Below are 12,914 nucleotides of genomic sequence, written 5' to 3' on the forward strand. Positions count from 1 at the left end.
ATATCACTTAAATCCTTCACATTCATGATATTAATTTAAATAGCTCATCATAATTACATATACAAGTTTTATTTTCTTTTAAAATATTTATTTATTTATACATACAAGAACTTGGGTGTAGGCCAGAGTTGCTGGAGGTGAGAAGATTCACCAGAGACAGAAAGCAGAACAGGCAGATCTACCTAAGTCCATTACTGAGAGAAGCAGCAAGTGAGACAGAAGAGATGTGCTGTGCCATGTAGTTTAGTTCCATGGCCTGGGATCGTATTTAGGCCATTGCAAGGGTAATAGCCCTGAAACTTAAACCATAGGCCACCAGGGAAGCCTCCATATGCAGGTTTTAAATGCACATAAGAGGTATGAAAGTTATGGGTTGAGAGGCATTTGGATAACTGAAATACAGGTTTCTGTAAAACGATTAACTTGTGTGTATTTGCAACTTTTATAGCCTTCTAATATTTTCTTGAGGAAAATATCAGTAATTATTCTTTCACTCTTTTTTTTTAAAGATTTGTTTATTTATAGAAGAACTGGGGTACAGGCCAGAAGCGCAGCAGAGTGAGAGGATTCACCAGAGACAGAGAGGGGAGAAGAACAGGCAGACGACCAAAAACACTGCTGAGGGGAGAAACAGGCAAGACAGGAGAGGTCTGCCCCACCATGTGGGTATCTCCCTGGCCAGCCAGGAATCGAACCCACACTGCAGAGGCTGCAGACAGCTTCACAGCACTGCTCTCAACCCACTGTGCCACTGGGGAGGCCCTCTTTCACTCAATTTTTAAAGAATTTTATAGGTTTGCCATTTATTATATTGAAAAGATGAAGTGCTGCATTTGAAATATTCCACTTGTTTGCAGGCTTATTGTTAGGTCACTTTTCATACAATGTAACAGACCAACTCAATTTAAAGATGAGCAGGATTCTAGCAGTCAAGCTTTGTGACCAACCTAGTGGCTGCAAAGCTCTTGTATCTCCTGAAGAATATTGCTCATAGTTACATATTTATTGATGCCTAATAAATAAGCAATGAATGCATGAATAAATAATTTACAAAGGTTACTAAAGAGTCACAGCAACATCAAAATTTGCTCTACTCTTTCTTTTGCAATTTTATAAACCACCTAATATGTTTTCCCTTTCAAAACTTCTCCATGGAGAAAATTCAAGACTCAATGTACTATCTCCTTGTTAACTTCATTTATTCTTATATAAGACCCAGAACTAAAGATAAATTGTATGCTGATGTTCCTACTCCCATCTCTCTCCCCTAATGTGTGTCCCTGGTTTACAGTTGCTTGTTGATTTTGATTTTTACTTTATTATAATTAGTCTTTTTTCCTGGTCCTTATTTAGGTTTTCTAAATTCCTGCTATGAATGAGACCATCCACTATTTTTCTTTTTCTTTCTGGCTTATTTCACTGAGCATGATCCCTTCTAGCTCCATCCATGTTGCCGCAAATTGCATGTGTATGGGGACTATAACCAAGATGAAAATGTATATATTGTGCAAAAATGAAAAATGATGTAAGAAATATATAAAATCAAAATAAATAAATAGTGGAGATCTGAAAAAAATAAAAGTTGTCTTGAAAACTGATGTAATAAAAAAATTATACGTTGATGTGGGCAGTGAGCCTAAAAACAAAACCACACCCTCTATACGTTGCATGAGCTCTAGAGACTTTCCAAGTTACATTCTTGGAAGAAAAGAAATGGTGTTGTCCTAAATAATGATTTCATACGGAGTTACAGTACAAAGTTAACACTGTGAAGGGGCCAGAAAGGGAATCTCTACTCCCCAGAGGTGGAGTGGATGGAGAGCCAGGGTCAGAGGAGTGGTCAGGAGCTCATGCTCCACAGCCCATACTCCCCAAAGAGAGAAATGAAATGCATCTTGATCCAACTGGTCAGCCTGGCTGATCTCCTAGTTACCACCTGATAAACAGATCAAGGAGTTTAAAATATGAGCAACATGTTCTGGAGAAACACTATCCTCTCAGTGAAGAAGGCACAATTTCCTACCTAAGTTTCACTGTGTTTTTAAGTGAAGTATGAGATCAGGGAAGAATAATAATTATTGATTTTGTTACTTGATAACAAAACCCAGAAATTTATATGGCATAACACATTATTCCTTTTAAATGAGTTAGTGACACAGATTTCTCCATAATATGTACCAGGTAAGCAGAAATAATTTTACCCAGCTTATTTTATGATAGTGTATTTAAAATATTTTTATTTTATTGTTTCATAGTGCATTTTAAAATTTAGAATACAAATTCAATAAAAATAGCTTTCTTCTGATCATATTCACTTGTGTGATAAAACTCTAAACTTGAAATACATGCTGTCACTGTGTATATAGTAGTATAAGAGACATAAAATGGATGTGAAAACATCTTATTTGTGTAAAAAGTTTTGTATGACATGTTTTACTTATATTTTTCAGAATATGACATTCAAAGAATCACATTTCAGTGAATGCTTTAAGAACACCATTCAGTTTGGGTTTTGGATGTGGAGTCAACATCACTCTGCTGAGTGTTAGGTGGCCTGGGTCAGCACTAGCTTCTTGACATTGGGAAAGATATTTAACTGTCTATGCATTAGACATTTTATGCAAAAATGTGGATAATAACTGTACCTACTTTATTCAAATGTAATAAGCGAGATCATTTAGTAGTCTATTAACAGTGTAGTAATAATATAATGAATATTGATAAAATGTTAATATTAAAAAAAAAACCTTTTCTAATAACCAGACATATTCATGCAGCATAGCTGTGACAGCTTCTGTTGAGATAGCCAATTGGTAAAAGGATCACTCCACAGACATATTAAAATTGGCAATATACCCCAAATTTTTATAGAGAGTGTAAGTCCAGTTTAGAGTAGAAAATCATCAAAAAGAGTTATCTTGGGATGTGCTCTTAGTATTATATAAAATTTGCTTAAGATTTTTAAATTTAATTTTATTTGTATTTCTATAATGTCTAATCTCATGTACTCAAAATAAAATATACCAGTACAGATGAGAGAAAAACTAAGAATAATAGCTCATTAAGTTCAAATGGTTTCTCTCCAATTTTTGCCGCTGTTTTACACCAGCATAGAATAATATACTAATTTAAAGATCAGTATTCCTGCCAGATTAATACCTTGTTCTTTCTTTCTTCTGATAGGTTGGAAAATGTCTGCTCCATTACTGGATAAAGATGACTAAATTTCAAAATGCTGAGAAGTGATATTAGTTATAATAATACTGAGAAATAGAATAAGTATGATAATGATCATAGTAGACACCCGATGGAACTTAACTGTGTTTTGAAGTAAACCAACTAAATAGATTGTGCTACTAAATTCTGAAAACTTCTCCTTGAATTACATTATTATTATTATTATTATTACATTGTATGATTTCAAGCATGGAGAATTAAGCACTGATAATTTGAATTGGGTTATATTATCATAACATAACAAACTTTCATTTTAATTCATTCAATATTAAGGCCTTTAGTCAGTGAGCTCTTTATTTACTTAGGGCTTGTTAGTGGAGTCAGGTGGAATTATTTCTCATGTCCTATCTGGAGGTGTTTTTAAACCACTCATGCACTGAAGCCTTGGACAACCATTTGGAATTAACAGAGTGAAGATATGAGGGCCTATTTTTCCTGAAATGATTTTTTTCCTGCTTTCATAAAATGAAAATATCAGCATTATTCTGTGATTCCCCTGTTATCTGACAAAATCTCAGAGTGGCTGTCACTTTCTTAGGAATGTGGCCCTCCTGCAAGAGAGGTAACTCTTTCCACATAGAACTGCAATTTCTAGGGTGACATCTAACTCCCTGCCTGACTTTACCACTGGTCTGTAAACCCTATAAAGACATAAATGAACATCTATTATATGCTAATATGATTATTACTATTATTATTATCTTTGACATTTAACACAATTTGTCTTTAACATGCACTTAGCATTTACCCATAAAGGACTACAAAATATATTTCATATTGCCTGCCTAGCTGATGTATTTATCAAAAAAATCCTTCTCATTATGCTAAATACTCCTTTTTAGTTGTTTAACATTAGGGCTAGCTTGTAAAGAAAATCTTACATGCAGGGAGGGTGATACAAATCCTGACAAATTTGAGGAGACATAAAATGGGAAAAATAAGTACCAAAAGTGAAAGGAGCAGAAAATAAATAACACTGTAGAAACAGTTAGGAATGAAAGACCAGGGAGGGCCGGTGCACTGAAATTCAATTTATAGGACACTTTGTTTGATATAAAACACCCACTTTTCCTTGATCCTTCTGTTGAAATTGAGTCTTAAAAGTAGGTGAGCCATGAAGGAGCTGTTATCTTGAGGGTGAGCAGTGAGAAATTACAATCAGAATTCAGGATTCTGTGCAGTAAGGAGGAACAGATTTATAATTAAGGAGTGCCAAGAACTAAAACATAGACATTATAATTTGTTCATCTATTTGGGACTTGTGGGTGATTTGAAGACCTTGGTATCTTAGAAAAAGAAAGGCAAGTTGTATTCTCTAGGAAGTTAAGCTGAATTTAGTATGGGAGGTGGAGCTAGTTCCAAACTCATGACAATGTGGATTTAGGATTATGTGGCAATCTGTGAAATGGCATCGCTTCAAAGGTTTGGTGGAAACTACAAAAATTGAGTTCTAGCATTCAGCATAGTGCAGGACAGACTAAAAATATTTGATCTAAAAAACATTATTGGACAAATTGTTTTTGTTAACAGTATATTGTATTAGGCACTGTATTCAGAATTCATATATAGGTATTTATAATATTTCTTATTAAAACATGTCATATACAAAATATATCATATATTAACTATATAAAATAGGCACTTTATTTATTATGAGTTAAAATATTTCATCACAGAATGTTATTCAAATACTTATTTTAGAGATAAAAGTTGATTATAATGGTAGATTTTCCATTTAGTCTAGGGATATGTTTGACCACCCAGGTCAAACTCTCTTACAATTTTCTTTTTCTTCTTCTTTGCCAAATTCCTCACAGATGCATAAAACTATTAAAGTACACTTAAGGTGAAGTTAAAATGTGGAATGCACTTAGAGTTGTTAAAATTTAGGGAGATGATGATAGAATTAAGAATATTATTGGCAAAATCATACTTTATTTAACATTCTAGACTTTATGTCCTCTTAGGACATGCTAAGGTGCATTATTTCTAGTACAGATAGCTGGAGGGTGGCCAGGTTGGCTGAAGTGGACCAGGCAGTGGAAACTGACCAACTGCCCCTGGGTTACCTGAGAAAATTGACAGGGGAAAACACAAACACAATTTAAAAGAACCATAAAGATAGTAACTGAGAAGGTAGTAGGCAGAAAACATAGAAGACTAAGACAAATAGAGATTATGTTAAACAGAAAGTGGAAACATTTCTTATTGGAAAGTGCCTGTGCGACCTAGAGATGTTTGAGAAAAGGCTTCTTGTCATACTTTTTTCATGCTATGATTATCTGATTTTTCTTCTTATTGTAAATAAGAGCCCCTAATAATTTTAAATATGGGCAGGTGGAATAGAGTTTCTGTTTTCACATCAGAATTTTAGCATACATGGTTGAGGTATCTTAGCAAAAATTATAAAATAAAACAGCAAGAAAACTGAGTTTTTATCATTTGCCAGGAGATTTGAAATTATTGACTTGATAAGTCACACTTTTCAGGTGGGTGAAGGATTGAACTGAACTCTAAACCTTACAATTATTTTGTTCATAGATGGAACACACAGGACAAAATTCCCCACTGGGGAACCACACTACACTGGTGGAATTCATCCTGATTGGGTTTTCTGATCTTCCCAAACTTCAAGGATTTCTGTTTGGTGTATTCTTGATAATCTATATTGTTATTCTTATGGGAAATAGCCTCATTATCATGATAACTAAGGTTGATCCTTCACTGCAGACTCCCATGTATTTTTTTCTTCGGAATTTTTCTTTTTTGGAAATATGTTATGTGTCTGTCACAGTACCCAGATTGTTAGCAGATCTTTGTAGGCAAAATAAAAGTATTTCTTTTCTGGCCTGTGCTTTTCAAATGGATATTTTTGTGACCTTGGGAGCCACTGAGTGCTTCATTCTCACTGCAATGGCTTATGACAGGTATGTTGCCATTTGTAATCCATTAACGTACCCTGTCATCATGAACAATAGACTGTGTATCCAATTGGCAGCTGCATGTTGGATCACTGGAATTCTTGTACCTATAGGGCTTATCTACAAAATTTTTTCTTCACCCTTCTGTAAATCTAATGAGTTGAATCACTTTTTCTGTGATGTACCCCCTGTTGTTCAACTTGCTTGTGGGGACACATTGATGATTGAGATATTAATCTATGTGATTGCTACTTTAGTTATCAATATTCCTTTTGTGTTGGTACTTGGATCTTATGTGAATATAATCTCCACCATCCTGAAGCTGCCGTCAGCAACTGGGAGAGCCAAGGCCTTCTCGACGTGCTCTTCCCATCTCATGGTTGTGACTTTATTCTTTGGATCCGGTGTCATTGTGTATATGGAACCTACATCCACTCACTCATCAGGAATGGATAAATACCTTTCCCTTTTTTATACCATCTTGATACCATTGTTTAACCCCATTATATATTGTCTGAGAAACAAGGATGTTATGGTGGCTTTGGGAAAATTCCTACAGAAAGTGAATGTGCCTTGACTGAAAAACATTCTTAAAATTGTTTCTTATTTGCCAAGTTTTCATTTGTTTTTTTCCTTCAATTTTGATAAGATTTGAACTTCTTAAATGAGTGATTTCATATATTTATCTCTCAAAAAATAAATAAATTATAAATTAAAAAAATAAAGTTGTCCCAAGCTAGGTATAGAAATTTCCGAAAATACACATTTTAATCATAAGGATTGTTACTGCCTTTTTTTAATGGTTGTTGATATTATCTACACATTCTTTATTAAAAAAAAAGTTATTTATCTATATATCTCCAGAATCAGTATATTGTCTGAAAATGATGGACACTCAATATTTTGGAAATAACGATGTCTAATAACTAGTGATGTTTTATCTGCTTCTGATCAATAGTTGCATTATAAACATACATATAGATGTGAAAGTAGGAAGGCATGGAGCTCAGCTACCTTAAGTGTAGTTAGCTTATTAAAGAAGTTGACATTTCATCTGCTGTTATTGATGATTACTCAGCTAATTACCTAATGATGAACAAACATATGCTAAATTGGGCACACTTTATTAGTTCCAAAATTCAATCTTCCTCTGCAGTGCCCCTTAAATCCCTTCATATTCATGATATTAATTTCAATAGCTTCATTATAATGTTGATATACAGATTTTAAATGCTCATAAAACAGATAAAAGTTATGCAGTGATAAGCATTTGAGTAACTGAAAAACAAGTTTCATGTAAAACGATTAATTTGTTAGTTGTATAGGTTTGTTACTTTCATTGCTTCCCTCTGTTTTCTTGAGGTCAATAGCAATAATTATTCTTCACTCATTTTATAGATTTTAATGAGTAAGAATAGCTGAATATTCTTTTAATGAGAAAAAATAGAAATGCAAGGATACATTTGAATGTTAAAGTCACAAAATTTGATGAAACTCTTCTTTGGTCTATCACTGTTTTCCCACATTGGTTTTCTTCTCCATGATGTGCATTCTGTCAGCCTCCTGTCACCAGCCTTCCCAGTTGCCTGGATTTCTCACCTGGCTTCCCATGAGATCTTGTCCAGTTGTGAAACCTTTACTTACTTCCACCCTCCCCCACACTCACATCCCACTTATGATCATAATTATTCATAAGGTTATGAGAGATCACAAGTAACACAATTGCTGGAAATAAGAATGACTAGTAGCACAGATTTAATTAGTGATGTTTTATCTGCTTCTGACCAACATTAGCATTATAAACATACAGATAGATGTAATGGAAAAAGAGTTTGAGCTCAACAAACTTTTAAGTGTAGTTCACTTACTAAAGAAGTTGACATTCCATTCTAAGTAGAAACCCCAATTTTAGGAGACAAAAAGGAAACCTCAAGAACTAATGTGAAGATCAAAATAAAATCCAGTTTAAAAAAATAGATCTTTGTCTTTTTATTATTTAAAAAGATCAAACATAAAAGTAAAGAGATCAAAAAGGTGTTCTTAACTTTTACGTGAAAAAGCTATTATAACAAATATTACAAGGACATTTAAAATATTTTTTAGTAGTGTCACTTCTAGAAATTCCTGCCCTTCTCAGGAAGGTGTCTGGGCCTTGTGGCCTGAGACAGGTGCATGTGTAAGTAGGGTGGGGGAAGATGGCATCTTCCCTTGGAAGTGTCTGTACTTGGGGTAACAAATATGGTTATTTGGAATGAAGCCAATGTCTTTAGTTTACATCCTACCTTGAGAACAACTAGATCAGGACAGCTCCTCCTGCAGGCTTTTTCTATTCTAGGCTGTAAACTCAAGTCAGAGCATAATGTATGCTGAGGTTAAAATATCCCTCTCGACTCACTGTTTAAGTCCTGTTTTAGCAGCTGCACAATATGGAAAAAATGTGTTCAGATTCGGCAGTTCACATATCTCTTCAGATTTTATCCGGCAGCAGCTAACACATTCTTTGTATTAGTGAACACAGCAGATTTTAATGAATATTTTGTTGGGGATAGAAGGAAAAAGTTTTACACAATTTAACCTCTGAAAAATAATTTTTAAATTCTTCACTGATTTATTTACCCACTCAAATTCCTTTCCCTTTACTGTTCTTTTTTTTTTTTTTCCTGTGACTTTTCACAAGAAAGTCCTCACTTTCCATTGCTATTTTTCCCCCAAAGGTGAAAAAACACTGAAATTACTCTCTCTTTTACTATTCAAATCAACCAATTCTAGTCTCAACATTTAAGCACAAAAGTTGTAGAAATGCAAACAACCTAAATGCCCCCAAACGGATAAATGGATGAAGATGTGGTATATATATATATATATATATATATATATATATAATGGAATACTACTCATCCATTAAAAAAGATAAACTCATGTCATTTGCAGCAACATGTATAGAGTTGGAAAGGATTATATTACATGAAACAAGTCAGGGAAAAAATAAATATCAGATGTTTTTACTATATGGGGACTATAGAGAAACCAAAGAAAATATCAGGAAAAAAGACAAAACTTTCAAGCTGACCATAGATCTGAGTTATAAGCTGGGGAGGTAGAAGAAGAAGAAGGGGAGAGGATGGGAGAATAGGGGAGGGAGAAACACAAGGGACTGTGGTGACAGATCACTAGTGCTGTCATGGTGGGAGAACCATGTCAAGAACCACCCCTGAGTGGAGAACCACAAGTTGAGGTGGGGGATCACACCTGAGGGGAGAAATCAAATACTGTCCAAACAATTACCAAAGATGTTATGAAAATAAAAACAAAACAAAACAAAGTTATTAGCTTTATTGTTTGAACTAAGACAAAGACTTTTGGACTGACCCAAAACCAATTATTTGAAGCAACCGTCCCGCGAGCTGTTGTTTGAGAAGTCGTTCAGATCAGAACTAATGATTATAGACCTTATGGCAGAGAGTAGGTCAGTGAACCATTATGGATAGCGTAATATAATTTCAAGTTACTAACATGAACTTATTTAACCACTGAATTCATTTGCCTTTTTCTTGCCACAAAACCTTCCAATTCACTTTCCCTTTCTGGGGAAGTACTGGACTTTTCTACTTGAATCTTCACTGTGGAATTAAATCTCTTTGATCCAAATAAACATGTTTTGCCTTTTGAATTTATTGCCTCCTATCTTTTTACATTGACATATGTGATGGGTGGAAATAAGGCCATGGCATGGATATGGTCTTGGATGTGGGGGTTGGTGAGTTGGGTTCTTGGGTCCATTTGAGAAAGATTCTGGCTGTTTCCCATTCAGCAGCACACAGTAAGTTTATTAGGGTAAGAGATGTTTGGATAGATACAACCAGCAAAGCCTTCATTTTATAGGTTTATTAGGAAAAAAGAGAAACTTGATAGATGCAGATAAAGAGCTACTTTTAAAAGGGACATAAGGTTTACTAAGGAAAAAAAGGAGAAAAGAGGCACCTTCATAGACAGATGGACAGAGAGCCAGAGTGGATAACAAGAATAATATATCAAAATTCCAAGATTACACAAACACACACACACACACACAGCTATTTGAAAACAAGGAAAGTTGAAATTGCAGGCCTTGAGCAGAGACTGCACCTGCGTATCCTACCGCGGTGACTGTGGTGGTAGCAGCGCCTGCAGCGAGTCCTGTACCAGCCTGGGACTCCGGCCACAACAGCCAGGGACTCACCTGCTTACAGCTTTTCCTCCCCTCCAGGAGAAAGACACCAGCCTGGCTGAAGGCAGCCATTCTCCAGGAACACTGGCTGGCTGATGACATGCTCATCTTCGAGATTGTCGACTTGCTGGAGGCAGTATGAAGTGTGTGTGGTCTGCGGAAACTGTGGAATCGGACAGATAGCTGGTGTTCACTAGATGACAGTAACGGTGTCTAGGTGACCTTGGAAGGGGTTTCCCATGAGTAACTGAGGGGCGGGGGACTCTGCTTCCTTCTATAAAAGCTCCTCTCAACAAAAACTAGCGTTTACCTTGGCACTAACTGTTCCACTGCTGCCTTCCCTATGCCTATGTAAAAAAGAGACCAGCATGTCCAGCTAACATCAGCCGGCTAGTCCCTCGTCCTTACAGCCAGTGCATGCCTCTTGTCAGTTCAATTTGCCTTTCAACATTTCCTAATCTTCCCTTACTCCAGTTTCAGCACACTGGGGCACTTCTACAAATCTGTTCTCTCACTCCTGGCATTCTGGCTGGGCTCCATTTTACTCAGGAGCTCCCTTATTTCATGCTCTAAAAGAACAATATTCAACCTTCAATACTCAGATTGCAGCAACACATGACAAATGACAAAAGAATGAGAATATATTCCAGTTGCTATGAAAATAACACACACTACTTCAAGTCTGATCCTGGCCTTGATCATCTCCCACATAGATTATTGCAATCACCTCCCAAATGGCCTTGCTCTTTCTGCTCTTGTCCCAATTAATATTCATTGTGTTATTTTTTCATACTGCCTTTCACGGACATTTTACTTCTAACAATGAAAAAAGAAAGAAAACACAATACATATGATCAGTGATTTGGCTTCAAGGAGTTTTAACAAGGAAAGAATTGCAAATTGTGGAATTTAAGTTAAAACGTTATACACTAAGGGTTAAAAATGAAGTTACAATGGAAGGGTATGAGAGTATTACAGTTGAAATATTTCACTTTGATTGCAGAAATAATAAATCACTTTCACATAATGTAACATACTAACTCAGTCTGAAAGAGGAACAGAAATTTAGCAGTCAAACATTGTGACCAATTACAGGGTAAATCGCTTTTTATGTCTCCTGAAAAATACAGCACAACACCTTATATAATTAGATATTTATTGATGCTTAATATAGAACTGAATGCATGAATTATTTACACAGTTCACCAAAGATCCATAGCAACAATATTTAAAAATTTGTCTCGCCTATCAATTTAAAAACCCTTATAATGTCATGTTCCTATTCACACCTTCTCAGTATAGAAAACTTGAGATTCAGTGTCTTATATTTCCTTGTCCAAATTCATTTTTCTTTTTCATGTAAATTTCTGCAGTGAGAAATTACATCCCTACATAAACAGAAGGTCTTAACAACAAACTGGATGATACCTGAGCTCTAGAGACTTTCCAAGTTACAGTCTTTGAAGGAAAGAAATGGTACTTTAATAGTTTGAAATTTAGGATCCTCAGATTTCCTGTATAGATCGAGTCCAAGACTCTGAATGACTTCTACAGCCTCTCCCAGTGGAAGACTTGTTCTTCTCTCCAGAGATGGAGCGGATGGGGAGCAGGAGCAGGAGAGCAGCATGAGGTTCCTCAACATTATTCCCCAGAGAGAGAAACTCCAATGCATCACTGATTCAACCAGAGACAGCCTTGGTTATTTCCTAACTACCATCTGATAAACAGGTAACTGAATTTAAAAATGCATTATGTTTCAGAGGAACGACCTCACAGTGAATAAGGGCTTATTTCCTACAGAAGGTGCACTGTTGATTTAAGTGCAGTATGGGTTCAAGAAAGAATAATAATAGCTAAATTTGTAATTGTTAATTAGAAGTAGAAATTCATATGACATAAGATTTCTTTATAAAATAACAGCAGAGTGATCCATCCACAATAAGAAATAGTTAGGCAGTGATTATTTTGTCCTTTTTTATTACAGTGTATTTTTTATCTCAAGAATCAAAACTTATTAAAAATATGCTTCATTTATTATAATAAAAATCATTTGTGAGGTAAATCTTCTGATCTTTAAAAAACACCGTAACTGTAAGTAATCAGTCTTTCGTTTCTCTGACAGTAAAGAAGATATGACCTGAATTCAATTATTTGTCATAAAGTTTTATACTACAAGTTTTATATTTTTCATAATATGGTATTCAAAAATGGGCTTTATGAAGTTGATTGATTTTTTTTTTAGAATGTGGGGTCAGCATTGTGTAAAATCACTTGGGTCAAATACTATTTGACACTAGGTAAGTTATTTAACCTCTCTCTGCATCTGGATCTTTGGCAAAATGTTAACAATAGCATCTACTTCACTCAGAATGCAACAGAAGAGAAATTACAGATAAAGCTATTTACAGTATGGTTCAAATATAATAAATATTCAAAAATTAATAATAATAAAAGTTTCAAACTAGAGCACTCTATACTGGATAACTATGCCAGTTTATGTTAAAATAGGAAATTGATAAAAGGAAACTCTACTTCCCATGTTAAAACTG

The 12,914-nt window shown here is 35.0% G+C and overlaps 1 protein-coding gene across 1 annotated transcript; it reads left to right on the plus strand.

Annotated features, from left to right (window-relative positions):
* Nucleotides 1-2,172: 2,172 nt before the first annotated feature.
* LOC119254256 (olfactory receptor 10AG1-like) lies at nucleotides 2,173-6,735 on the plus strand. Its single transcript, XM_037521372.1, has 3 exons — nucleotides 2,173-2,181; nucleotides 5,427-5,495; nucleotides 5,818-6,735. The coding sequence occupies exons 1-3, from the start codon at nucleotides 2,173-2,175 to the stop codon at nucleotides 6,733-6,735; spliced, it is 996 nt and encodes a 331-aa protein (XP_037377269.1).
* The last annotated feature ends 6,179 nt before the right edge of the window (nucleotides 6,736-12,914 follow it).

The sequence above is a fragment of the Talpa occidentalis genome, unplaced genomic scaffold (genome assembly GCF_014898055.3).
Source record: "Talpa occidentalis isolate TD23 unplaced genomic scaffold, MPIMG_talOcc4v2.1 talOcc4.3, whole genome shotgun sequence".
NCBI classification, from domain to species: Eukaryota; Metazoa; Chordata; class Mammalia; order Eulipotyphla; family Talpidae; genus Talpa; species Talpa occidentalis.